This window comes from Penicillium samsonianum, assembly GCF_028829775.1.
Source record: "Penicillium samsonianum strain IBT 33392 chromosome Unknown utg000007l_segment0_segment0, whole genome shotgun sequence".
NCBI lineage: Eukaryota > Fungi > Ascomycota > Eurotiomycetes > Eurotiales > Aspergillaceae > Penicillium > Penicillium samsonianum.
Window position 1 is genome coordinate 5467315 of NW_026643265.1, and position 27086 is coordinate 5494400.

General features: G+C 48.0%; 12 protein-coding genes across 12 annotated transcripts; 8 read left to right on the plus strand and 4 right to left on the minus strand.

The window, feature by feature from the left end:
- Positions 1–105: 105 nt before the first annotated feature.
- Positions 106–2035, plus strand: N7471_012964 (Zn(II)2Cys6 transcription factor domain-containing protein; the record flags this gene model as incomplete). Its single annotated transcript, XM_057285683.1, has 6 exons — positions 106–181; positions 236–384; positions 438–875; positions 928–1291; positions 1357–1529; positions 1619–2035. 6 exons carry the CDS (start codon positions 106–108, stop codon positions 2033–2035), a joined length of 1617 nt encoding a protein of 538 aa, XP_057131949.1.
- Positions 2036–2079: 44 nt separating this feature from the next.
- N7471_012965 (uncharacterized protein) lies at positions 2080–3609 on the minus strand (the record flags this gene model as incomplete). The annotated part of the gene is made up of 3 exons (XM_057285684.1): positions 2080–2810; positions 2870–3242; positions 3295–3609. The coding sequence occupies 3 exons, from the start codon at positions 3607–3609 to the stop codon at positions 2080–2082; spliced, it is 1419 nt and encodes a 472-aa protein (XP_057131950.1).
- Positions 3610–3745: 136 nt separating this feature from the next.
- On the plus strand, positions 3746–4785 carry N7471_012966 (uncharacterized protein). Its single transcript, XM_057285685.1, has 4 exons — positions 3746–4349; positions 4402–4475; positions 4527–4571; positions 4622–4785. The coding sequence occupies exons 1-4, from the start codon at positions 4269–4271 to the stop codon at positions 4725–4727; spliced, it is 306 nt and encodes a 101-aa protein (XP_057131951.1). The 5' UTR covers positions 3746–4268; the 3' UTR covers positions 4728–4785.
- A 157-nt stretch (positions 4786–4942) lies between these two features.
- Positions 4943–6212, minus strand: N7471_012967 (NAD(P)-dependent alcohol dehydrogenase; the record flags this gene model as incomplete). Its single annotated transcript, XM_057285686.1, has 3 exons — positions 4943–5146; positions 5200–5828; positions 5882–6212. 3 exons carry the CDS (start codon positions 6210–6212, stop codon positions 4943–4945), a joined length of 1164 nt encoding a protein of 387 aa, XP_057131952.1.
- Positions 6213–6501: 289 nt separating this feature from the next.
- On the plus strand, positions 6502–8806 carry N7471_012968 (transketolase family protein; the record flags this gene model as incomplete). Its single annotated transcript, XM_057285687.1, has 4 exons — positions 6502–6659; positions 6713–6822; positions 6878–7875; positions 7934–8806. 4 exons carry the CDS (start codon positions 6502–6504, stop codon positions 8804–8806), a joined length of 2139 nt encoding a protein of 712 aa, XP_057131953.1.
- Positions 8807–10010: 1204 nt separating this feature from the next.
- N7471_012969 (putative phosphatidylglycerol specific phospholipase) lies at positions 10011–11291 on the plus strand (the record flags this gene model as incomplete). Its single annotated transcript, XM_057285688.1, has 1 exon — positions 10011–11291. One exon carries the CDS (start codon positions 10011–10013, stop codon positions 11289–11291), a length of 1281 nt encoding a protein of 426 aa, XP_057131954.1.
- Positions 11292–12919: 1628 nt separating this feature from the next.
- Positions 12920–14432, plus strand: N7471_012970 (Major facilitator superfamily domain general substrate transporter; the record flags this gene model as incomplete). Its single annotated transcript, XM_057285689.1, has 4 exons — positions 12920–13097; positions 13161–13258; positions 13312–13572; positions 13644–14432. The coding sequence occupies 4 exons, from the start codon at positions 12920–12922 to the stop codon at positions 14430–14432; spliced, it is 1326 nt and encodes a 441-aa protein (XP_057131955.1).
- A 266-nt stretch (positions 14433–14698) lies between these two features.
- N7471_012971 (uncharacterized protein) lies at positions 14699–16484 on the minus strand (the record flags this gene model as incomplete). The annotated part of the gene is made up of 3 exons (XM_057285690.1): positions 14699–16149; positions 16209–16226; positions 16289–16484. The coding sequence occupies 3 exons, from the start codon at positions 16482–16484 to the stop codon at positions 14699–14701; spliced, it is 1665 nt and encodes a 554-aa protein (XP_057131956.1).
- A 1055-nt stretch (positions 16485–17539) lies between these two features.
- Positions 17540–18996, minus strand: N7471_012972 (acyl-CoA dehydrogenase family protein; the record flags this gene model as incomplete). The annotated part of the gene is made up of 3 exons (XM_057285691.1): positions 17540–17728; positions 17774–18762; positions 18810–18996. 3 exons carry the CDS (start codon positions 18994–18996, stop codon positions 17540–17542), a joined length of 1365 nt encoding a protein of 454 aa, XP_057131957.1.
- A 1496-nt stretch (positions 18997–20492) lies between these two features.
- On the plus strand, positions 20493–22674 carry N7471_012973 (cytochrome P450; the record flags this gene model as incomplete). The annotated part of the gene is made up of 5 exons (XM_057285692.1): positions 20493–21584; positions 21645–21670; positions 21742–21826; positions 21889–22052; positions 22111–22674. 5 exons carry the CDS (start codon positions 20493–20495, stop codon positions 22307–22309), a joined length of 1566 nt encoding a protein of 521 aa, XP_057131958.1. The 3' UTR covers positions 22310–22674.
- Positions 22675–23857: 1183 nt separating this feature from the next.
- Positions 23858–25557, plus strand: N7471_012974 (Zn(II)2Cys6 transcription factor domain-containing protein; the record flags this gene model as incomplete). The annotated part of the gene is made up of 2 exons (XM_057285693.1): positions 23858–24364; positions 24421–25557. The coding sequence occupies 2 exons, from the start codon at positions 23858–23860 to the stop codon at positions 25555–25557; spliced, it is 1644 nt and encodes a 547-aa protein (XP_057131959.1).
- A 548-nt stretch (positions 25558–26105) lies between these two features.
- Positions 26106–26830, plus strand: N7471_012975 (uncharacterized protein; the record flags this gene model as incomplete). Its single annotated transcript, XM_057285694.1, has 3 exons — positions 26106–26159; positions 26223–26264; positions 26318–26830. The coding sequence occupies 3 exons, from the start codon at positions 26106–26108 to the stop codon at positions 26828–26830; spliced, it is 609 nt and encodes a 202-aa protein (XP_057131960.1).
- Between the last annotated feature and the right edge of the window lie 256 nt (positions 26831–27086).

Sequence of the window (27086 nt, forward strand, 5' to 3'; positions counted from 1 at the left end):
TGCCCGGTGGTGCTTGCGCCTTCCTAATTTGGAGACTTGGCACCTTCCCGATTCGAAACCCACTAGCTCCCCCCTCACCAGGCCTGGGGCCTTTAATATGCTGCCATGAAGCGTCAAAAACAAACTCGACTGACCCGATGTCGCACTGGATGCATGCGCTGTCGAGTTCGTCGGCGAAAATGTATGTGTTTCTAGATCTGTGGAACGTTCAAGGCTAACAGGTACATGTATGCAGGCGATGAAGGCAAACCACGATGTCGGAACTGCATTGACCGGAACTTCCAATGCCAATATGGTGCCCAATTGACCTTTTTGGAGAAAAATGCACGCACTGTCCAAGCATTAGAAGTCGAGACACAATCTGCTAGTTATGAAGCGATTCGGGTAGGTTTTCCGGTGACAATCACTAGGCAGAGACCTGATCCATACATATATAGTTCGTCACTGAAGAGACCTCAAAAAATTTCAACCGAACTAAGGATCATCCACTGGACAATTTTGTATCACAGCCACAACAAGCCGACCCCAATACACTTAGCGATGCCAGAGATGAAGATGTGCCATTCTGGCCAGAGCCAGCCCCCCATGCCGTGGATGAACGGAATTACACGATACTCAATGACAATGATGAATCGGCGGTTGCAGGATTGTTAGCTCTCGGTATGAATGAACCCAATCTGGGGCTATCGGACCTAGAAGTTCCATCACCAAGGAGAGTCATCTTGAAGACTCTAGTGATACCTTCGAATTTGTCGCATCAATTACCTTCCAACCTGCACAGTATACAACAACCACCTAAATCGAATATCGAGACACTTTCACCCACTGAAACACAAGCCTTGCTACGGCATTATCGTTATGAGGTCGCCTCTTGGGTGAGATTTTTGAAACCACCCACCACGGATTGCACAGTGCTGATTATAGTAGTTGGACATATGTGATCTTGGTCAATCATTTGGACTCCAAGGACTTCAGTTAGCGATGATCTCGTCGCCTATCTGGAAGTCCATTCTTAGTCTGTCCGAGACTTCTTTCCACCAGCTTCATCCAGAAAAGCCACCGGGAGAGGGCAGAAAGACGTCCATTGGGCACGCAGACTCGGATATGCAGGTAGACATTACATATGTCGCACTGCCACGAGTTATAGATCAAGTGAAAGACTGTATCTCGAATATCACTGCTACGTGGAACCCTGAAAGACAGTGCGATCATGACCTTATGAGGGCCCTGAGTTCCCAGGCGGTGGGCAGAGATCTTAATTCCGCGATTTATTGGCTCTTTTTTAGGCTTGGTATGAATTCCAAAACAGCATATATAGCTTTGATCACTATTGGCTGACTTGTTCGTGCACCACAGATCTTGCGACAGCGTTAGTGACCGATGGCGACATGCGCATGCAGATTCCTCCGTCATTCCCATATTCCACACAGGTAGATCTTGTGGCTGATCCATTTGAGATGGTTTTCTTCTACGCATACCGCCCTCTATGGCTCTGCGCGAGAGCGATCCAATTTGTGCACAACGAAGAGGTTTGTCCTGATCGACCCCCCTCCATATATGGGTTCAGTTGATAGAAGAACTGCAACAATGGTATCGTGAGCGTCCACGGGAATTTCAGCCCATGCTGGAATTAGAGATGGATGATCAGTTAGCTGGGCCAGAAAGAAGTTTCCCGGTTATTCTCTTTGCCAATGGAGCAGGCTTGTTTGGGAACCAGCTATACCACACGGCTATGTTTCTCTCACTACATAATCGGCCTCGCACCGCACGCATCGCCGACTTCCACTCCGTTGCCATGTCGCCGCTGTGGCATGCGCAGCGGATATGCAGTATTGCTCTCCACAATGATCGTCGGGAGTGCTGGGATCCATGTCTCTTGGCATCATTTCTGCTGGCGGCTCGTCGGATGACACACGAATCGCAACAACATGAAGTTGTGCGTGGATTCGACCGGATCCGTACAGTGACAGGATGGAACACAAACAACTGCTTGCACAGCCTGCGAGGCGAGTGGTGCCTCCTTGATGAGACATAGTAAAAGTTTTTCTTTGCTGAGATCATTCAAGTTGAGACCGATGGTCACCTTGTCAAAGGAAACCGCTGTCTATTAATAGTCCGGTCTGAGCGTGAGACCTGATATCCCCAGGCTAGTTCCAGATCGCGGATGCGCCAGCAAGCACCCCATCCAGTCTCGGCTTCAATATGGCGAATCAGGTCTATTATAATCGCGTGTTCAGATACATGGCTGAACAGCCGTCCCGCAATCCATAGTGGCTGGATGGCGTTGTTCAAGCATCCGTGATGCGGATTGGCGAGCGAAATTCCACAAATGCGCCTCGCATGCCACAGTGCAGACGTTGCAGGTGTTGGCTGCGGCTTGATGAATTTGGGCATTAAGTTGAGCAGCAAAATGCATGCCGTGTGGTATAGTTGGTTCGAGGATATAGCCGCCCAATGTAGAAAAAGGATATGGGGGAATGGTTTGGTTCTTGTTGTGTGGATTGGTAATAGCTCCGGTGGTCGGTTGTCAAGCCAGTGCTGCAAATCGTTCCAGACTCGCAGCCAACGGCGATTGAAGGCCTCTCCGGCGCAGTCATTCTGAACGGCTAGCTCCACAAAATGAGTACGATCAGCCACCAGCTCGCATGATTTTGCGCAGAGGTATACGGCGTAGTTGGCGTGCATGTCCGGGGACTGCGCAGATTCGAAGAGCTGTGCAGCATCATCTTCATGACATCCAGGTGCGAGCCATTTGCTAGGCCGAAGAAGAGTGCTCTGTGTCCCATCAGAGATCAACGCACCACATAAGTCTAGTCATTCTGAATCAGTGATATCCCTTTGTCATTTGACCATCAATATGGACACTAACCCATGCGTGCGTAGCACCAAAACACTGCTTGTAGAAGGCCGCTGCTGAACCCATTCATTTCGAATGTGTCAAAAAGTGCTGCACACCCCTCCAAATGACGGTGCCAATCTTGCGCGCGCGCAGACATCATCTCAAGACAGCAGAGCAGTACACAGGCGGCAACAACTTTAGGATCGCGCATTTGCAGCAGTGGGCTCAGCAGGCGAATCGCTTCCTGGTAAAGCTCCAGGCTGTCAAATGAGTCTTGAATCCCCTCCTTCCTTTCCATTTGTCGGGCGGATATCGCGAGGATCGCATTCAGCAGGGCGGGGTATGATCGGGCCAATGCGGGAATCTGCACTCGAAACGTACATTGCGAATCGAACATATCTAGCTGCGGTCGGGGATCAGCGATTACGGAGAACATCACAAGCAATGTCACTTACCCATGGTGCCACCTGCCCAACATAATTCTTCAAGTACTCAATGCGACGGATATTTGACAGCACAGGACGCGTTGGTGTCTGCTCCCTGTCGCGCAATTGTGTGGCATCTTGTTCCTGGGTATTTGGGCTCGGTGAACGGGTCGGAGCTGCAGACTGCGCGATATTGAAAAGCATGCCTCGTAGCTCCTCCTGGGATGCTAAGAAGCCTGGATCATGGGCGAATCCATCGCTCCAGCTGGTAGCGCCCAATGGAGAAGCAAATGCAGCATCGGTAGAATTGGATGGAGTCGCGTCGGGTTGGGCCCAGTCGTTCATCGCGTGAATAGAGACATGTGAAGGCTTTCCCAGTTCACAGGGAATTGAATCGAGTCATCGAATCATGAAGTCTGTGTTGGACTGTGAATACGAGCGTAGTCGAGGAAATGCAAAGAGAAAACATCCAGTTGAAGTTGAAGTGGGGAGAGATTGAGGTACTCGGGAGACATCGGCTACTTCCACTTCTCCTTGGACATTGCTCGGACACTCCTCGGACACTTCAGATGTCTTTTGACAAGCCTTTATTAATTAACCCATGTCGCTTGCAATATTAACTCTATTCTCTGAATATCTATACAATCCATCCAGTTTTCCTCAAGATCTAAGAATACTGATAGATCGACACTGCTTCTCGATCACAACCTACGATGTACTCCGTACAGCTCAAACAGCAGTCACATTCTGATCCTCGCTATGGAGTACTCCAGACTTATGGACAGGGGAGATCATTGCAAAAAAAGGGGTGTCATCTTGCAGTGCAGTTGGCCGTAACCCCTGGCACTTGCAGAAGAAACAGACGCAAGGGATAAAAGGGAAAAGACAGATGGCATCTCCTTGCAGGAAGAGTCGTCGACCTTCTGCATTATACTTCCAGGCACTGTCGAGTATCCTATACCCTCAGATCTACTATTGTTGGACCTCTGCTTGTCATCTGCGTCATGTACGGTCTCAAACAGCTGTCGCTTCTAAGCTTGATGCTTCTCTCTGTGTCGGCAGCGAAGAACCCCAAAAGAACAATTGTGCGCATGTTCTTCCTTTAGTTCACGTATTATTGCTAACAGGGCCATGCAGGTGGGTATTGAAACAGCAGACAAGAGCCGTGGTATTGATGTGCCATTGAATGATTGCCATCCGATCGAGGAAGAGTGAGATTGATTTCCAGCCACCATGCTTCAGCCGAGACTAACGAGTCACAGAGATATTCTTACTGTGTCATTGAAAAAGCCATGTCGTCTTTTCACGTAAGTCCGGTGCCAATCAAGCAAGTGGACTCTCACTAACCGTAGTACAGCGGCCCTGACTGCACCGGGCACAACACGTTCTTGAGCCCAGGCGAGCACTCTTCCAAGGACCCAATTCCCGTTATCGAGTCAATATTTTGCCAGCCATCATTTTGAGGGAATACAATGGTCAAAGTGGGAGTTGGTGCGGGGATTCTGTCTGGCTTGAATTGGTATATAGTATCAAATCAAGCCTTTTATTGTCGAACATCATTTGCTTCGGTTTGCGATTCTCCTGCTTTAGACGGCACTAACCAAGATTGTCTCAATGGAGCAACAATTCCAGCAGCACTGAGGTTTGCGATGATGGAAAACAACCTTTCTTATTACATCTATAAGGAAGCCTCCTGCTCATCGACCACCAACACCTTGATACTACCGTTCCGAGTATCAGCACAAAGATGGAGCGCATCATGAGCCTTTTCAAGAGGGAACACATGCGACACAAGCTTTTTCAGCTCCAAGATCCCACCACTTAGGCAGGCAATCGCTGGAGGCCAGGTGTCACGGTAGCGATTGATGAACCGGAGATCAATCTAGCAGAGTCAGCAAGAAGTGTTCACTATACAGGGACACCATTACAACTGACCTCGGCGAGAGAAATATGCATAAAAGGTAAGTTGTTCATGATCGCTTTCCCTACACCAATGACCATGACGGTGCCTCCCCGCCGTACAGTGTATGCAGCAGTGCACACACTGCTTTCCACACCGGTACACTCGAGTATAGTTTCCGGAGCAACATATTCGCCAGACCCGAAGAGAGCACGAATGGCCTCTGCATTGTCTTTGGAATCCTTTGTACGATCCACCTCATAGGTAATGCAGGAAGGGACAAAATCTTTCGCAAAGGCTAGTCGAGAGGGCTCCAGATCTGTCACCACGATAGGGTGTGCGCCCGAGGCACGAGCTGCGGCTAAGGCGATCAGGCCAATAGGGCCTGCGCCGCATACAACTACACCACGGCCCAACGAAAGACCAGCCGACTTGACGCCGTGCATCACCACCGAAAGTGGCTCGAGAAGTGCGCCTTCCGCAAATGTGACGTTGTCCGGCAGCTTGTGCAGCCATTTCGCAGGGTGGTTCTTGTAACGCTGGATGGTACCTTCATAAGGGTAAACGCCGGCAAACTGAACATGCTCGCACAGGTTATAACGTCCTTCGTCACAGAGGAAACAGTGTTCGCAGGGAACGCCAGGTTCGACGGCAACTCGGTCACCTAGCAAACTATCAGCTCAAAACCCTTCAGACTGAAAAATGAATCGTGTCTACCTGGCTTCAAATGGTTGACCCCTTCGCCACATTGCAGAACGATGCCCGAGGCTTCATGGCCAATGATGCAGTCGCCTTCAAACACCAACGACCCAATGCGCCCGGTCTTCCAGAAGTGAATATCTGACCCGCAAATTCCAGTTGCTTTGATATGAACCAGTGCCTCGCCTGGATTGGGGGCGTAAACAGGAGTGTCGACAGACTTGAGCTTGTGGTCTGCGGTCACCTGCAATGAGGGATTGGAGTGGGAGACTTGGAGGGGAACGCGATCGCCCACTGACGTTCTTACGCCCTGCTGGCTGTTTAGCTGATCGAGAGGTACAGGAGTCATTTTGTGTTTTCTGTGCAACTTCACAACAGTGGGCGACTTCCATTCTTTAAAGGCGCTGTGGGAGCCCAAAGAGTACTTGATCTAGTAAGTTGTGGCTCGAGATACCTCTTTTGGTGTGGATGGAACTGCCAACTTACTACAAATGTACCCCAAGGTGGGGTCCGGGGGTGATCGCCCGATTAGGCAATATTAAGCATCACCACTTGCAATATTTCAATGAGCTTCCCCTCCAGCTTTGAAGCTTTGGACATTTGGATCTCCTATTTCTCGGCTCTGTACGACACTTAAAATGGCTGTCGAAGCTCCCCAACGCAATGGTGTCAACGGCGTCCATAGCTCTGCAATGCCTCCTGTCCACAAGCTGTCAAAGGACCATGACTTGGTATTGAAGACCTTTCGACTATTGATTGCAGACCTCTGCCAGCAATTCAATGGCGGACACCCCGGGTATGATAGTCGCAACATTATCTCAGTTTGGGCAGAAGCTGATTGGGTGCTAGTGGTGCTATCGGTATGGCTGCGATCGGTATTGCGCTATGGAGATATGTTATGCATTATGCACCCCATACTCCGGGATTCTTCAACCGAGACCGCTTTGTCTTGTCAAATGGTTAGTTCTGCATGTAGTCTTCGAGATTGATGTATACTGAAATAACCTCCAATAGGCCACACCTGCCTCTTCCAATACACATTTCTGCATCTTACAGGCTACAAAGCCATGACCTTAGAACAGCTCAAATCATACCACTCAGATCGCGTCGATGCACTATGTCCTGGCCATCCGGAGATTGAACACGAAGGAATTGAAGTAACAACCGGACCGTTGGGTCAGGGTATTGCGAATGCTGTAGGTCTAGCCATGGCGACGAAGAATCTCGCTGCTACCTACAACCGTCCTGGTTTCGATGTGGTAAACAACCACACATGGTGTATGATTGGCGATGCTTGCTTACAGGAAGGTGTTGGTCTCGAGGCAATCTCGCTGGCCGGACATTTCCGTCTAAACAACCTCACCCTCATCTACGACAACAACCAGATTACATGTGATGGATCTGTTGACCTTACCAATACCGAGGATGTGAACACAAAGATGCGCGCTTGTGGATGGGACGTGATTGAGGTGGTAGACGGCTGCTTCGATATCGAGGCTATTGTTCTTGTGTTGGAGCAAGCTCGCTCATCGAAGCAAAAGCCCACCTTCCTTAATATAAAGACGGTCATCGGTCTGGACAGCAGCGTTGCTGGAACTGCTGTTGCCCATGGTGCTGCATTTGGCGCCGAGTGTATTCGTGATATGAAGACTGCTTACGGCTTCAACCCGGAGAAGCACTTTGTCATTGGCGAATCTGTGCGCCAGTTCTTCCAGGGGATTCCTGAGCGTGGAGAGCAGTGGGTTCAAGAGTGGGATCACCTAGTAAACAACTATGCTGTTCAGCACCCTGGTTTAGCGGCCGAGTTCATGGCTCGCGTGCGTGGCGAGCTTCTGGCCAATTGGCAGGAGTATATCCCAGCCAGCTTCCCTGATAAACCCACTGCCACCCGGACGGCGTCTGGTTTAGTATTCAACCCAATTGCCAAAGACGTCAACTCTTTCATAGTCGGTACCGCGGATCTGTCACCATCCGTAAACATGAGCTGGCCTGGCAAAGTTGACTTCCAGCACGTGAGTGAGAACAACGGACGTTAGCATGACCCGGAAAAATTGCTAACCGCTTCATTAGCCCAAACTCCGCACAACCTGCGGCATCAATGGCACTTATTCTGGCCGCTATATCCACTATGGTGTCCGTGAGCACGCCATGGCTGCCATCTCCAACGGTCTGGCGGCTTACTCCCCAAACACCATCATTCCAGTCACTTCAACCTTCTTCATGTTTTATTTGTATGCTGCACCCGCGGTCCGAATGGGTGCGTTGCAGCACCTCCAAGTTATCCACGTCGCGACCCACGACTCTATTGGTATGGGCGAGGATGGACCGACCCACCAGCCTATTGAGTTGGCCAACCTGTATCGCGCGATGCCAAATATCTTGTACATCCGTCCTGGCGATAGCGAGGAGACGGCTGGTGCATGGATTGCTGCCATTGGCGCCAAGCAGACACCAAGTATTATTTCTACCTCTCGTCAAACGTTGCCCCAGCTCCCCAACACGCGTCGTGATGGGGTAGCCCTCGGCGCATACGTTTTGTCCGAAGTCGAATCGGCTACTGTCACTTTAATCGGGGTTGGAGCTGAACTTTCGTTTGCAGTGGAGGTTGCTGAGCAACTAAAGGTGCAGAAAGGTATTACCGCACGCATCGTCAGCTTCCCTTGCCAGCGCCTGTTTGAGAAACAATCACTCAATTACAAGCGTAACACGCTGCAGCGACACCGGGGCATACCAGCTGTGGTGATTGAGCCCTACGCGCCAAATGGGTGGGAACGGTACGCAGATGCGGGCATCTGCGTGACACGCTTTGGTCATAGTCTGCCGGGCAAGGCGGTATACAAGTTTTTCGGGTATGATATCTCTACATTGACAACAAAGGTGGCTAGGTACCTGGAACGGATCCAGGAAGATGAGCTGCTTCGCGGCGAGTTTGTAGACCTGTGAGCATGATGATTGATATTTTGGATCATCTTTTGCGGCAGAAAGGGCTGGGTATGGGGTTCATGAACAGTTATTGTATTTGAGAGTTGCACAAAATGTGACTTGTTTCCGTTTCTATTTTGGATCCAATATATATATTTCACATAACTCTTTGTGACAAGAGAAAGGAAAGTCTAGCCAAGGTTAGGAGCCAACAGTGTTCAGTGCTTATACTGAACCTTTTCTTTTTTTTTTTTTTTTCCGTTGTTCAAGGTCGGTTTGTTGTTGGCCTTTACTCCATCCATCCGTGAGATTTACCAGGTGACCCGGCCCAACTACCCTGCGACCGTCTGAACTTCATATCGACTTCCTGCTGACTTTACCCCTCAAATTAACTCAAGTTAAAACGGGCGATAGGATCTAGAGATACGGAGTAGATGACCCAGAGATGTGACATTTTCGCGGGAACAAGGGAGCAATAGTGTAGTCCGACTGATCCTGCAACGCGCTAGGAGTATTTAACATGAAGTATAACAGTCATAAGACAGACTAATCACGCCAAGACCGATGGCCAAGATACTTTGATTTACCTGATCGTTTTGTTTTATAAGTATTCGAGCGAACAAAAGCATAAAATCCATACCGCGGCGAGTGAATATGGGGTGACCAGAAACGATTCTACGATTTTAAATAACCTTCAGGTGAAAGTAAGGGGTTTATTCCAAGAGAAATTTAGACCGATCTAATGCACCCGGTGTCACTATGAATCATGCTTGGCAGATCAGGATGATAATGATATGCGGAATAGGGGGATATACTCTAACATACAACCCATGTAAACAAGTTATAATATTCCCAACTATCAGTCTAATAGTGTTACTAAAGATTATATCAGATGTCATAAAAACCAGGAACTAGGAACATCTGATCCTTTTTTTTTTCCCAAGGTTGTTTGTACTAAAAATGTTCCTGGCCAATGACAGTGAGCTCGTGGCCCATGCCCCGACGCGGGGGTCTCAGGGCCTGTTGATCGACATGATAACAGCGTGGTGACCCGCGCAGAATTGTGACATGCAGCCACATGCGATGAAAGGACTTTCTAACAGGATGTTCAAAGAAATTGAAAATGAAATAAAATTAAATTAAAAAAAAATGAAATGAAAGCCTTATAAACTTGTCAACTCGTCAAGTTAAGGCTAGCTTTTTAGCTTTCTATTTCATCTCCAACATGGCGCGTTCTCTACTCTTTGTTGCCCTAAGTCTGGGTGCCGCTGCGATGCCCGCTTCGTCGGGTATGAGCAACATCAAAAATATTGTGGTCTTGGTCCAGGAAAATTTGTCATTTGACCACTTCGCTGGTGGTCTTGACTATGATTCCAGCATTGATGGTCCCCAGAATCCTCAATTTTGCAATCCGGCCGATGTTTCCTCCCCCTCTGAGCAGGTCTGCGCCAACCCCAATGCGAAGAACATTGCATCGGACGACCCCAATCACAGCATCGCGGGTGGTAACATGCAGGTCTTTGGCACCTATCATCCCCTTGCAGGAGCCAAGTCCTCCATGGATGGTTTCATCAGTGAGCAGCGTTCCTCTTACCCAAAGGACGACCTAAACCGGGCAGCCGAGGCGATCAACTACTTCACTCCGGAACATATACCCGTCTTCAATACCATCGCTCAGAACTTTGTCTTGTTCGATCGGTGGTTTGCTGCTGTCCCGGGTCCTACAAACCCCAACCGTGCCTACTTGACCTCTGGCACGTCACATGGCCATGGCCACAATGACGACGACTTTCTCACATCTGCGTTGCCGCAAAAGTCCATTTTCGAGCAGCTATCAGACAAGGGGATCACTTGGAAGAACTACGAGAACTCGACCCAGTCAAAGCCCGCATTTTTGCCCGATGCCATGTTCTATGATTGGACCGCGAAGAACGGCAAAGATAACGTGGTTCCGATTTCCCAGTTCTATAGTGATGCCAAAGCTGGGTCGCTGCCACAATTTACTTGGATTAACCCCGAGTGCTGCTCCTATATGTCAATGCATCCTCCGTCCCCAATCAACATGGGTGAGAACTTCGTCAAGAGCATCTATGAGGCTGTACGCAATTCGCCGCAGTGGAATGAGACCCTCTTCATTCTGACCTGGGATGAACATGGCGGTTTTGCTGATCATGTTTCACCTCCCACTGATGTTCCTGCTGGCGACAGTCTGACCTATACTGAGACCGCTCGGGATGGCGAGCAATACACTTTCCACTTTGATCGCCTCGGGATTCGGGTCCCTACAGTCTTGATCTCCCCCTGGGTTTCCAAGGGGCTGGTCCAGCATAAGCCTAGCGAGGGGAACGAGTTCACGCATACTTCTATCCTCAAATTTGCTTCTGAGCTCTGGGGATTAGATAGTCTATCCCCGCGCGTGGACTGGTCGCCTTCCTTCGGGAACCTGGTCACGAATAAGTTCCGAAGTGATACTCCTGAGAAGTTGCCGGACGCGGCGGACTTTTAGGTTTTTAACTCTATTTGGTCAATAGTCGCAGTCCGGAACTCCTAGCTCAATTTAGTTCATGATAATGATAATGAAAATGAAAATGCAATACCCACGCCTATCACGAATCCATTGCTGAAATGATGTACATGTATTTTACCCTTTGAGCCGGCCATAACTTACGGAGATATATCTTTATGGAAATTTCATTAACATACATAGAGTAACTTGTAGATATTGGTTTAGTTACTGTTTTTAAAAACTGGGAAAGCAGGATGACCTCCCGGGGCCGCCCCGGAATAACCCGATTACATAAACCAACCTCAGACCTCACCGTCCACACCTGGGCAGGCAGATAACCTCCTTGTCAAATCACCTATAAAATGTGAATCTCATCAGTCATAGACATGGCGAGACAGCTCGTACAGTTCGTCTGCGGCCGTGACAAAGATGCTTGAACCGTTTTCCGAATCAACAAAATATTGAGACTAAATGCACGATGACCGTAACCGCAGGCTATGATAAGATCCGGCTTGTGAAGACTTGATGGACATAAATCTCCTAGTCTATAATAAGAGTGGAATCTCTAATACATAATGCTAGGAGATCACGCCGTCTAGCTTGACGGATAAACTTACGTCAACTCCGTTGGCTGGAATGTTGATCAACCTCTCCGCGCAGCTTTTGAAGAGGTATGACATTGTATATTGTCTATTGTCCCGTTCACTTACGATATCGCATGGAAGGCATATTATTCTAATTTTTCGGTCATTTGGTGGTATCGAACGAGCTTAACGCATGCAAAGACTCCTAAATTGCGTCTGTACATGACATCGTTTACAGCTGGGGGCATATATGCTAATTGGATCTACCCAGCCACAAAGCTTCATCTATCAGGGAAAGGTGACTGACTATCCTTTGGTTCTTATCTCTGCCAATGACAGCGGGTCGGATACCTGTTATCAACATGGAATTCTCCGAGCCCACCAGCTCTGCTATGCAGTGATCCCGATCAACATTCCATTTCCCATTTTGCCCGCTGAGCGGGGTGGTTCGTGCACCCACACAGTGAGCCAAGCCTAGAGGAGACTGTTGTCATTTCTCTTGGATTATTTTTGGAGCAGATCCCGCATCCGATCGGCACGGCCTCGAATTGCAGTAAATTGCAACACTCTGCCTAATATATCGGCCGCCAGTGAAGAACGACAGAGAAGAACATCCTCATCGAGGATGTGTCTACTAGCATCAATTGAAGACCGAGAGAATCGATGAATCACCACGGTACGGTCTGCTTGGACGCGTGACTCGTGAAACTGACCATATCGGTACATCTAGGGGTTCAACATCACATTGCTGGGACCCCAGTCTACCTGGATTCCAGGTATGTGCTTTTGAGCTACCTTCCTTGCACGACAATTGGGTGGATCCTTGTCAAGGAGATTTATTTCGTCATGCAGCTAGCTTCCATTAGCTTATTTCATTTTCCCAGGCTGATCCTCGCTTTTTTTCCGTTTTTTTTTGGCAAACGGCCGCATTGAATATAAACCCTTTTCAAAGGAGGGTCTCCCCGTGTCTCTCACACACAACCCCATTGTACTTCCAGATACCAATCACGGCCGTGGTTATAGAGTCGTGGGATATTCTGCATCATGGAGTCTAAGGAGTATCTTCCCAGTTTCAACAGCCGGAGTACATCCTTCATACCCTCCGACCAACAGTCCGATACCAGAATCATCCTAGACGATGAGAAGTTGCCGCCGGTCGATGGAGGAGTTCAAGCATGGCTGTTCCTGATGGCTTCTGCAATGCTCGAAGCTCTAGTTTGGGGTACGTGATCATTGTGGTTCTTTGGTCGAAGATAAATTGTTGTTGAAACTAACAGGCGAGTAGGATATGCATTCGCCTTTGGTATATTTCAAGACTACTATAGTACACACGAGCCGTTTGAAGGATCTGAAAACATCGCAGTTATTGGTACTTGTGCGATGGTTAGTTGTCAAGATATTCAAGGTCGCGCTTCTCTCGCTAACACGATATACAGGGTATCGCATACCTGATTGCCCCGTTGGCAATAATTTTGATGATTTTAGTGCCTAAAATTGCTCGCTGGGTGTCAACTATAGGAGTTGTTATCATGTGTTTGTCCTTGGCACTGAGTTCCTTTTCCACCAACGTCATGCATCTCATTTTGTCGCAAGGAATTGGCTTTGGAATTGGTGGATGTTTTGCCTATACTCCCACCATCCTATTCATGTCGGAGTGGTTCGATAAACGAAAAGGGCTTGCCTTTGGTATTGTCTGGGTGAGTTGCACATAATACTCTGCATCCTGAACTTCCTTCTTATGACAAGGCGAACTGATATATATCTTTAGGGTGGGTCCGGTGTGTCCGGGATAGTCTTTCCACTTGCCATCCAGTGGCTTTTGAATCAGTATGGAATTGAAGCCACGCTTCAAATATCATCAGTGGCATTGTTCATTCTTGCTGTGCCTTTTCTCTACTTTCATCGACCGAGGCTGCGTACCACAGAAATCGCGTATCACCGTCTGAATTTTCGTTTCTTGTACAACAAAGTTTTCATAATTTACCAGCTTGGCAACACTCTGGAAGCAATCGGATTTTTCCTGCCGACCATCTACCTTCCGACATACGCGCGCAGTCTAGGTGCGAGTGACTACATGGCGTCTCTCACAGTAGTCCTCGTGAATTTGTTTACAGTGTTTGGCTCTGTCATCATGGGATTCCTTTCTGACCGATATCACATCACTACCTGCATCTTGATGTCGACTGTCGGTACCGTTATCGCGGTCTTTTTTGTTTGGGGGTTTGCCGCCACTATCCCCCCTTTATATGTCTTTTGTATTGCCTACGGTCTTCTCGCGGGTGGCTTCTCCTCCACATGGGCGGGCGTCTCCCATGAGGTGCAGAAGGCCAATCCATTGGCAGACGCGACTGTCATTTTCCCATTCATGGAAACAGGGCGTGGGATTGGCAATGTGGCAAGTGGCCCCCTAAGCGAGGCTCTGCTCAAGGCAGACAGTTGGCGAGGACATGCTCTGGGTGCATATGGAACTGGCTATGGGGCACTCGTCGTTTGCACTGGCACAACTGCATTGATAGGCGGCTTCTCTGTGGTGGCCCGGCAGTTAAAGTGGATATAAAACGGAGGCAACATACAACTATGTCCGGTGAACCGATAATGTTGAGATTGAGGGATGCCATAAAATCCGGGGTCAGGTGTCCTCTTAAATGATCATCCGTAAGAGCATAACGGATAATAAATACATGATTCCGAAAATGGCTCGTTGATATCTGAAAAAAAAAAAGTTACATAAGGGTACTCCAAATATGCCAACAACCATGCACAGGTACCTTGCGCTAAACAAATCACATATACAAGTTATCGAATATTGATAACTGCGCTGTATTACTTCGTGACCCAGCCCCAGACCCTCCAGTACCATGGCTTGGGAGCATCGACTTCCTTTTCGTAGTGCAAGCGACCGGTGTCAATATCGGCATCGGCGGCACGGACAAATGACGTACGGAAAATCACCTTGTGCCCGATATAGAGCACTACGAAAACGATGGGGCAGATGTAGGCAACGAAGAAGTCGGTCACTCGGAAATGCGGGATGAAAGAAGTGAAACCCTGAGTGAGGGCGATGAGGACATTGAAGAAGAGACCATACCAAGCCAGATATGGTTGCAAGACGGCCTTATACGGGAGGGTATCACGAGAAATCCCGCGGGTTGCCAATACCCGCATGAACGCGATATGACACGCATTGATCGAGGCCCAGGTCACAAAGCCTGCAACACTAGAAAGGTTCACGAGCCAAGTGAAGACTTGCCCAGCGTCATTGGAAACGTTCATGAAACCCAACAAACCAAACAAAGCGGTGAATGTCACGCTGATATACGGTACACCGTGCTTGGTCACCCAACCGAAACAGGCCGGAGCAAATCCTTCATGTGCCAATCCAGTTAGGACTCGACTGCCACTGTATACATTGGAGTTGGCGGCCGACAAGACCACGGACAAGAGCACAGCATTGATCAAACTTGGAAGAACCTTAACACCTGCCAAATCAGCCGCGATAACCATAGGCGAGGATGATGCGTTGGTTGTTGCGGTGGTGAGGCGGCCATTGTTGTAGGGGACCACGAGCCCAATGAAAAAAATCGTCAAGACAAAGAAGAGAAGAATTCGAACAAACGTCTTGCGGATAGCTGACGGAACTGTCTTTTGTGGGTTTTCAGTTTCTCCAGCCGCCACACCGACAAGCTCCGTGCCTTGGTAGGAGAATCCGGCTTGGATAAGCACCGCCCAGAAGCCAACGAACTTGCCTACAGAATCCGGTAAATTGGGGCTGTACGAGGCAAAAGCGCCTGGCGTGCTCCAGTAGCGAAATCCCAGATAGCCCTGCTCCCCCACTCCGACATCGATGCAAATGGCAAAAATGATGAACCCGATGACAGTGGCCACTTTGATAGTTGAAAACCAGAACTCTATTTCGCCGTAGAAGTTGACGGGGAGAAAGTTCATGGCCGTGATGAACACCCAAAATACTCCGATGAAAATGGCAATGTTCAGGCTAGGATCCCAATATTGGATGATGGTACCGGTGGCGGTCAATTCGACAGCAAATGTGGAGGCCCAGTTGAACCAATAGATCCAACCCATAGAAAATCCGAGGCTTGGGTCGATCAGGCGGGCTGCATAGGAAGTGAAGGCACCGGGGATTGGGATATAGGTTGCAACTTCGCCCAAGGAGCTCATAACAGAATAGACAATGGAGCCGACAAAGATATAGGCGATCAAGGCGCCTGCTGGACCGGATTCTGCGATGGCAGTGCCGCTGGAAATAAAGAGTCCTGGGGAGGTTAGATTTCGGGATTCGTCTAGCCGAAGACCTGAGGGCAAGAGAGTATACCTGTGCCAATAGTTCCACCTGAGACAGAAGTAAGTTAGCACCTGCCACAACCCATTTTGATCAAGAAAACCAAGACTTACCAATCGCAATCATCTGTAGATGTCTGCTTTTCAGCTTGCGCTTCAGTTCCCCAGGGTTGGAGTTGTCGGTGTGATTTTGCTCGGCATCAGCCTCCTTGGTGTCTTGAAAAGCATTATCCGACTCTGCAGAGATCGCATTTGAAGAGGTTTTGGTATCATCGTGTACCGATGCATTGTGAGAGACCATCTCGGACATGGCAGGGCCACCACGGGGTGTATCCAATTGAAACGGAATTTGAGTATGATGACAGGGTTACCACAGCATTTGTATATATGAGCGTTTCAAGATGAGAGTTAGAATTTTCTGCAGAGGCTTGAACTGGGCTCGGTGGGGTCCCGAGAAGAGATCCATGGGTGGATTAAAAAATCTTAAACGTTTTAGGTAAGTGGCGCCGGACCACCCGGAAAGGAAGGAACGGAAGAGGTTGTGAGTACTGTAGAACCTCTCAAGGATGTACCGGCCTTTGGAAGGTACATCACTAGCCACTTACTACAAAGTATACTTTGAAAAATTTCAGCATTAACTCCTACATAGTAAGTAGATACTATATAACACATACACCTACCTAGATAATCTGAAGATGAATACTTACGTAAATTACATGTGTGTGCATATGTACCATGCATACCTAGGTATTTTCCAACAGCTTCGATGGTAGTTATAACTAGTTAGGTCACTACCTTTACAATGTTGTACGACTTGCATCTCGGAAAAACCTCGGGTGACGTGAAAGTTTGCACCCTGGAAAATCGGGCAATAAGGCCTAGGTGACTACACCCCAGGGTGGGCCCCCCTGACCTCTCACTAGGTTTAACTAGCCTTAGGCACCCACCAAAAAATTATGTTTGCCTTACGCCTTTCATTACCTTACCACCTTCAGGCATCAACCCATTTCTCTCTTACCATTCCCTTACTAGTATTTTACTACTTTCTTCTTATATAACCAACCAACATACCACTGCATAACCCCACTATGGTGAAGTACTCTGTGTATGTGACAATTTCAGGCCTAGGACCACGTGAATTTAGGCCTGAAATCCAAGGCCGCAGGGCTCCACATCAAAAGAATTCGTGACTAAGAATTCTACCATCCATAAGTGGGTTGACATTCATATTTACGCAGAACATTGAATGATGCAAGAAATCTTCTGAAACGACCATGTCTCATACCCTAGCACATCATACTTCATGACCGTACTTCTGTCAGAATGGCCTGGTCCCGACCCCAAGTACCTGGTTCAGGGGTTGGATCAAATTTTTGCCTTTGAATGCTCAGCATGCTCCACCTCCTTTTTCTTTGGGCCAGCAAATCCAAATATGTATGCTCCAATCTTGCGCATTTGAATCTCCTCTGCGCCTTCCGTGATCCGATACCGACGGAAATGACGATATATGTGTTCAAAGGGGTAGTGACGAGAGTATCCATCACCCCCGTGAATCTGATCGGTCAGTCATGTCTCAATAATCAGCCGGGTGGGACATACCTGAATCGCTCGGTCGGCAGCTTGACAGCATAATCGATTTGCCCAGAAGTTACACATGGCCACCTGATCGGAGAGAAGGCGCTCAATTTCAACCCAAGGCGGGCGCGGGGCTTTGGACAACTGACACTCCGCCACGATACGATCCATCTCCCAGCTTGTCTTCAATATGAAGAGTCGCAACATCTCTACCTGTGTCATCAACTCAACGACCGGGAACTGAATAGCCTGATTATCAGCCAGAGTCTTCCCCTCTCCCCATATCTTCCGTGCCCGTGCGCGCTCGATGCTTCGGTCCAGGCAGTATCGTGCGGCCCCGCAGGAGCTGGCTGCTTGACGAATTCTATTCTCGTGCACAAATGTTTGGGCGATGGCTAGTCCCTGGTCGACCGATCCCAAAACTGCCGATCCTGGCACCCATACACTATTCAGTTCCACCGTTGCGTGGTCGGTGGGCATGTTCAACGTCCACTCGTAACTAACGATGTGAACCCCTGCTGTGTCACGAGGAACTAAGAATGCAGTAATGCCTTGTGCTGATCCTGCTTTGCCAGAAGTTCGCGCAAAGATGAGGAAGTGGGTACAGTGATGCGCCCCCGTCTGCCACTTCTTTGCCCCCGTGATTTCAAACCCTCCCCGAATTTGACGAGCGACAGTAGACATGAATGTTGCATCACTTCCATGGTCGGGTTCAGTAAGACCAAATGTTGTTCGGAACTCCCCCTGCAGACGTACAGGAATCAAGGTATCTCTTTGTTGTTCATTGCCAAAATGGTGGAGCATCAAAACATCCGGGAAATTTCCAACGATACTATGCTCATTCTGTAAATCATTGGCCAGCCCCAAACCACCACCGTACACCGCATTCGAAGCCAAGTGATAGCGAATGGCGGACATCCATAAGTTCACGTCTGGATGTGACTGGCCCCCATAGACCCGGGGGAGGGCGAATCGGTAAAAACCCGAATAATCAGCTAAAGTACGCGCCTTACCTGCCAATTTATCAGCCCCGCTCGTCTTGGTGTTTTGTTCGACCGACCTAATAGCTCTTGCCATTCCTTTCGTGGATTCCCATTGTTTTCCCAGTCGGTCCGTGCATACTCACGACGGTGATCGAAAAAGCGGTTATTGTCCTCGGAATGTTGCAACGGGAGAATAGTTGAGTGGATAAACGAATCTATAGATTCTAAATGAGCTTGGAGATCTGCTGGCAACTCGAAATTCATTTTGATGATGTTGTTACCGATAATGGTAGGTCCTGCAGACTACATGCATACCAAGTACATATGTATAAACTTCTCTTGTTCCCCGCATTCGGACCTCGGCGACCACGCATATCAGTTTAATACCCGAGTACGTATGTATCAACGCTCTCCCCAATTTAGTCTGCCCAGGGATTTCCATATTTCTACTTTGAAGAAGGGAAACGCCAGGGGAAAACCCTAGGGAAGAACCCCTAGTGTTAGACAAATCCGGCGGATGCGCGGAAGCTCAGGGGTTTATTTCAGCCTATTCCAGCGCCTCCCTCCCCACCTCCCCATCCTACCCTGCAGGATGAGTGATGGCTTGAAAAATTCAAAAATTTCAGGATGTGCAGCTTGTTGAAATACGAGGTGTTGGCTGGCGGCAGCAAACCCGCTGTTTTACGTAGATGATGGGTACGGAGTAGTATGCTGACAATATAAATGGCTATAAATGGCTACGACCTAAGGGAGAATTTGTGTGAAAACCCCCTATTTTACGGTCTCCCTTGGCGCCCAGGGAGAACATTAGTACTACGCCGTGCCCTTTGAATTTGTTGTTTACACAACGGGTCACCATTATTTGCTGTGACTGTGCCGTGTCTTAGCGAAGCGGTTGCCATCTTCAAGGTTCCGCTCCAACGTCTGAGCACAATGATCTCGAGATCGGCCTGTGATATTACGGTAAGCAGCATCGTCAATGATACATATCCCCCTATTAACAAATGATACCCAGCAAAGATTATGTCTTATGTTTTATGGACTTTTGACGAACAATGGCGTTGTCTGCGGGGCCCTTTTTTTGACATTTCCGCTATTCCCAAATGGGACCCGTGGCCCTAACCTTGGAACTTCATGAAGAACCTGCAGACATCTCTACCACCTCATCACTCCGAAGACAACAGGAATGAGTGGAGCACAACGTGAAGAGAATCGAAAATCACTCTTCAACCATCGTACATCATTGATATGATTATTATTCTCCTTGATTCTGATTCTTCAGCTGCCGGCAGTTTCAACGCTTTGTCCCTCCGGGATCCTGAAGGTTCCACCAAAGCCCCGTGCCTCGAACGGGGCTTGGAAGTCATCAATCCGAACCTCTTATAAGGAGTGAAATGGATGATCCTGAGCTCTGGACACCTTTTTAAGACCCACGGCCGAACTAGTATCCATATGATTAGCCATTTCTGTTGGCACGGATGTGCCGCGATAGGTTGCAGAAGATTGCCACTAAACGAGACCCCAGATGTTCTTATTTTGCCCCTTCCCCATCCACAGAGGTACGACGCTCAAGGTTACCGACAGTATGGATTCCAATCACCGTTCTGTATCCATTAGGCCTAGTGGCATAGTGTCCTTCTTGACAGGTGTGGGGCAACAATCCAAGAAGATAAAAAAGGACCGACCGAGAACTGGAAGATTAGCATTCGCGTTTTTTCTCGTCTACAACGATTTTCTCCCCCCATTCAAATCTACGGACCATGGATTGGTGGAATGCAGTTGTCGCACAGCCCATCTTGGCCCTTGGGGTGGTTGGAGTGACCTATGGGGTGTGGTTGGCAACATATCGGCTATGGTTTTCACCACTCGCCCATTTCCCAGGACCAAGACTGGCCGCTCTGACAATGTGGTACGAGTTCTATTACGATTCGTTCCTCGAAGGCCAATACACCTTCCGAATCGCTGAGATGCATCGCAAATACGGCCCGATTGTGAGAATCAGTCCCTTTGAATTACACATCGACGACCCAGAGTACTATGAGATATTATACTCTCGAGATAAACCGAGAAACAAATCCTTACATTTGACTGGCATGTTTGGGGCACCGGCCTCAGCCTTTGGCTCAGTCGACCACCATCGCCATCGGATACGCCGACAACCCATGAACCCATTCTTTTCTCAGCAGCGAATTCGACAGTTGGAGCCCATGATCCGGAGAATGATCGATAAGCTGTGTAAAGGAATGCGAGACTGGAAGGAGAGAAAAACACCGCTGCATGTTTATCATGCGTTTAATGCCTACACGACAGACGTGGTTGTGGAATATTCTATGGGTGAATCGTTCCATTATTTGGATGACCCTGATTTCACACCGCAGTGGTCAAAGACAATTGAGGCAATTGTGCAAGTCGGTGTCCAGTTCAAACAGTTTCGCTGGGTCTTCAGCTTATTTGAGCTGCTTCCACGGTGGCTAGTTGTGAGCATCAACCCTCACATCGGCCCGGTAATTGATCAGAAAATGGAAAGTCTGCGACTCGCGAAATCCATCATTGATAGCCAAACCGCTGGTAGGAACTTGGCAGATGATAATGGTAGTGTGCCGAAAGGTACATTGTTTCATGCGCTACTAGACAGCAAGCTTCCCCCAGAGGAGAAGGCGCCTGGCCGCTTGAGCCAAGAGGTTTTCACTGTCATCTCGGCCGGAGGAGAAACAACTGCGAAGAACTTGACGACAGTCACCTTCCATCTACTTAACAACCCAGATAAGCTACAAAGGCTACGGGACGAGCTAAACCGACTCGACCCCGATGGAACCGCAACTTTGGTCGAATACGAAACAATGCCGTACCTCGTAAGTTGTTCATTCGCAATCTCGATTTTTGATATGTCAAAACATCTGACGATATAGTAGACATCTGTTATGCTGGAGGGCCTAAGGTATGTAAAGCTTTCGCCCTTTAACTCCCCCTGGCGCGACTGTATCATTTGCTTATTTGACCCTCATGAAGAATCACCAACGCTGTGGCAACAAGGCTTCAGCGCAGCTCTCCAGATCAAGTTATGACTTACAAGGACTGGATCATCCCTCCCGGGGTACGATATCTGCATCCCCCTTTTTGCGGTTGCCTAGACCTTCTTTTGACAGTATAAACCAGACACCTGTGGGGATGACCAGCTTATTCATGCACCACAACGAAGATATTTTCCCAAACTCGCAAAGCTTCACCCCAGAGCGATGGATGGACCTGGAGCAGAGGAAAAGCCTGGAGAAGTATCTGGTTGCTTTTAGCAAGGGATCAAGACAGTGTATTGGAATTCCGTATGGATATATTCTTTGTTTGTTCTATTCAAATCGTGTACTAACGTCTGTTGACCAGCCTCGCGCGGGCGGAGATTCTTTTAGCAATCGCCACCATTTTCCGGGAATTTGAGATGGAGCTCTACGAGACTACAGTAGATGACGTTCGAATCGTACGAGACATGTTCAATGGTCACCCACGAAAAGGAAGTCAGGGAGTTCGGGTTTTGATAAAGGACTGGAATGGACAACCTGGGCGGAGTGGAAACTCCATATGAAGGCCCTTCGACTGTCTTCTTTACTGCTGAATACTTGTCTGATTCTAAGTGAGTTCCACGAAGAAGTTACGCCCAAATTCCATAACATTTGAATGTATCTTTCTCATCTGGGGCTGGTCTGGCGGATAGACTAGGCGCAAATCAGGGGTATAAGCGGCGCCCAGCCTCAATGTAAAGATTATATATCATCGGCTTTTCGATCTCAAAGGTAAAGCGCGAGGTGGTTCTACACGACAGTGATCAAAAGGGATGTGAATAATGTCTGTCCTTGAATTACACCTCATATATCTTTTACCCTCCTGTAATCGGTCTACATTTCCAGTGTTCGAAAGGCAGCCGCGCTCTGGCCAGGGCTGTAGTCAGGCCTTCAACCCCTTACTTTGCATTCTCCGCCCCTCGACAGTTGGTACTAGAATACTCCGTAATCGGTGGATTTTAGGATGTGGAGACAGAATATGAAATCGAGCAGGGGACAAAAAAGAAAATATCAGGGGCGCAGAACCGTCAAGCCTGAAGATTCTCAGCTAGGCCCTAAGATGGACTTAATTCCCCGAACTTCGATGTGGCCTGGGCTTAACGTGAACTGCGATTTTCCAAATCGGAGTTATCTACTCCGTGTTCGGTATTCCTTTGTGGTAGTCTATGTCTGAATGATAATGTTTAAGTCAGACATTTGGCCCAGTGGCGTCAAGCTCGCCTCTAATGCCTACAACGCAGGTACTGGAGGTTAATATCTTTGACCAACCGGCTAGCTCTAGGCACCGTAAGCGGAATGGCCTGTATGTTTGACTGTATTATTCTCTATTTAACCTCAAAAGCGGGTCATCGCCATTTCCTCTGAGCTCTTCGACTCGGGCCAAAGGATCGTTGAAGCTGTCTCGATCTCTTGGCCATTCTGCGTAACAGGGAGCTCATGTTTCAGATGCAGCGCTATGTGAGACAATGTTCACCTTCACTGTATCACAACAGATCTACCCCCTCATACATTGCTCCCATTTGAGCATGGTGTAACATTTTCCATGAATCCTGACGCACCTCGTACCAGGACTCTGGGGCTCCAGCCTTCAGTTCATGGACGCTATAAAAATACTCTTAAATTTCTGTCTGCATGTCCGCATGTCTATACACATGTTGTGAGAGGGCCAAGTTGCTATAGCCTGACAACTTGTCACACCCGAGAATTGGGCGTGGAAAAACTGGGACTATCCAACGAATCACGATATAGCGTCATGTTCAAGAATGTTGTGGATCAAGTCCCAAGGGAGAGGTATACAAGCGCAGTGATACCAATTCTCGCGCTTTCCTAGCCTTTTTCCTAGGCTCTAATTTCGAATAGAACTATCTTTCCTCGAGTCTGACGTCTGTTTAGATGTGCTGATGGGGATGATTCAAACCAATTGATAGGTTCCTGTAATGCGTCCAAATTGAGTGGAGCAAGAACGAAGTACATATTTGCCCTTGGTAGCTTCCCATCAAGGGTCTATCTCTGCAGTTATCGGCCACCATAGTGTATATTGTTTCTTGTTTCTCTTTTTTTTGGTTTTTACAATGCATCCAACCCACAATTATCGGCACTCTCGACGGTCTGCTTGTGATCGTTGTCGCGGGCAAAAGTTGCGATGCGAGCGTGATCATATGAATGGCATGTCTTGTGAGCGATGCCTTAAAGCTCAAGAAATATGCATCACAAGTATGAACCAGCCTGCACCGGTCATATTACCCTCAAACCATAGTCAGAATCTACTTGCCCGACAAGACCGTGAGAGCCAAAGATTCAATGAACGGCATGAATCAATGTCTGTGCTTCACAAATCGTCCGGCCCCAGAGTGAAGAAGTTATTGCACTCCCCCTCTCCAATTCCAGCGAGATACAATATGAATGAGCACCCCTACTGGGGAGGAGCGGCGTCAATGCCGGCATTTCCTGGAAGCAGCATTCATTCATCCTCGGCGGACCCTGGGTTTAATATGCCCCTAGACTTTGGAAACATAATGGCTCCTGTTGAGCAATGGGGTGATCCTCATTCGAATTGGTCAACCAATGCTTATAACCTAGTAAGTTGGAACACAAGCAGTACGACAGCCATATACTGACTTATTAATCGCTGTAGCCTTCTGAGTGGATGCCTTCAGATCAAATATATCCCTGCGACGCAAATTCTTGTTTTCCCTCTATTTTCACCAGTGATGCTCCACCAGGCGCCAGGCAAGCCACTGAAATGGCAATTTCCGTGCCTTTTCAAACTCAGCGTCTCAACTATGGCGAGAACGAATCGCTCTTTGCAATAAAGGACTTTCCAGATCCTGCGTGGGTGAATCACCCTGACCTTGGAACTATAAGCAAGCCCACCCCAATGGCAACAGGCCAAGAAACTCTTTCCTCTACTCAAGACATTCGCAAGAGTCTCTTGAGATTGAAGGTGGGACTTCTTGAGGATTTGGAGCTATTTGAGACCGGATCGATGCTTCTAGAATCTTCGTCCATTTTCTATGAAAATTCTAATTTGTCAATTGAAACACTGGACCTTCCGATATATCGTCTGCTTGATCACTCCTCTTGGCTTTTGGCAATTGTTCGATCTTCATGTGGTACGACCGAAGAGACCTTGGATGTTATATTTGCTACACAACAATTTGAATCGGAGAGCAGAGGATATGAAGACTCTTTGTTTATCCTCTCGGACGCTGGTGGCAATGGCTTGGATGAAGATGCCACTACAGTATCCACACATGATTCTGGGTATCATACGACGAGAACATCACCGGATCGAACGACAACACCTAAAATCCCGAAATGCGATATAGGACTGTGGCTTGGCATATTGGAGGCACATTGCTCACTTGTCCGCATATATCGTGCTGTTTTCATGCGGTTGTACCAACTGTTTCTCATCATTCCTCCAGCTGATGCGGCCACCATTATGTTGTTGCCAAAGGTACGGTTCGGGCAGTTTCATTTGGAGGGAAATCTCATTGCTCAAGTTCAATTATTGGTTGAGTTCAGCTCTACAATGTTGGATAAGCTTGACCGAGCCCTTAAATTGAGGTCAGGCTCAGCTCAATTACAAGAGGATGGAGAGTTCGATTCATCCAAGACAGTTCGCCAGAAAGATTGGTCAACCTCAATTCGCGACATTGTCCTAGCACAAGAACAGGATCCTCGTGAAATGTCTTTGATGGAAATAATGGAGTGCTTGCGGCAACTTGTTAAAGATCCAGTGATTATTTATGAGTATGGTATTTCATGAAGCTGGACGATATTTAAAAAGATCTACTTGCTCCTTAGTTGCGTTTGCTTTTAGGATCTGGCAGGGTAGGGTAATCAAAATTGTTAACCAATGAGAAAGAACAATAGGAACGCATCTATAGATGAGATAAAGGAACGTTCAGACAGAGTTGAAGAATGTATCCCCACACTCACGTTCATCATAAACCGGGAGAACAAAGGGTGATGTAGGATTACTACCTGAGTGAGCAACCTGGCATATTCATTGGGAATGGAAACCACGCTGCGTTCAACTGTTTTCAATGCGAGACCATGGTATTGACGGGCGGCCGCAGTCTTTTTGCAATGGTCTGTGCATGAATGAATGAATAGCTGGGCTCGACATTCCCTGCATGTTCGGACACCGAGTCCGAGTCCGATCTTGATTTAGAATCCATATGGCGATTCCTGGAGGATGGAGTAGAGGAGATTCAACCCCACCCTTAAAAGGAACAAACCGCCTCATTACCATAGAGAGACAAGTTTGGAAGAAGTCTTGTTAACTCGGGTGCCAAATCTGATTCCCTAAGGATGGCTATACCTGATTTCAAAGATGTTCCTGATCTTACCGGAACTTGGGTATTGGTAAGCTTTCTCCATTTGATTACTTACATGTGTACCTAACGCATGGGCTAATATGATGATTAGAACCGAAAGCTGTCAACCGATCCAGATGACGTTTTCGTCTTGGTAAGAGGGATAGTGAATCGAGATGCTGGCTTTGATTTGCTAATAAAGAATAGCAAGGCGTACCTTGGGTTGTCCGAAAGGTCTTGCGACACGCCCGGCTTTCATTGCAAATCCACCAGACCACTTCCCTATCCGCCAAAAATAGCACATGCATCGAGGGAAACTCCAATGAAAGTTCTGATTTGGCCGACAATTCGAAACCAGTCACAACTATTCGTGTGACACAAACAGTCAACCCAGGCGGCTTTGACAGCGAAGGAAGTTATTTGGTCGATGGAAGGCAGCAAGACGTTTCGCTGCCTATCTTCGGAGATATTCAGATGCACCTCAAATTTGCCGACAGATCTGATATACTGGAAGATTCCATACGTCAAATTCTGGAGGTGGCTAGTTTGAGCGACAAGGTCATTCAAGAATTTGCCCAGAATACGTCAAAGGGGTGGGAAGCGGAAGTGATTTGGGGATTTGAAGAGCTCGACGGAAAGAGACGTTTAACGCGAAACATTAGCACGACCAAGGAGGAGAAGAAGGTCATTGCTAAAATGGTTTACGATGGTCCAAATTAGATCCCACCTACTGTCTATGTTGATAATCCCGTATTTCCAACGCAAATCGAATCTTTAAAAGCACCACATAGAAATCCTGGAATTACTTGTATAACCTTTTTTCTATTCGAGTTAGCAGATAATAGCGAGCTCTCCACGTCTAAAGCCCATCACACTAGCAAGCCACCATAACTAAAAAGAACAGCCAGGAAATAAATACCTGATATGTAAATCAGTTCAAAGCTAGACTACGACGACGACCCAGGGGCGAACAGCC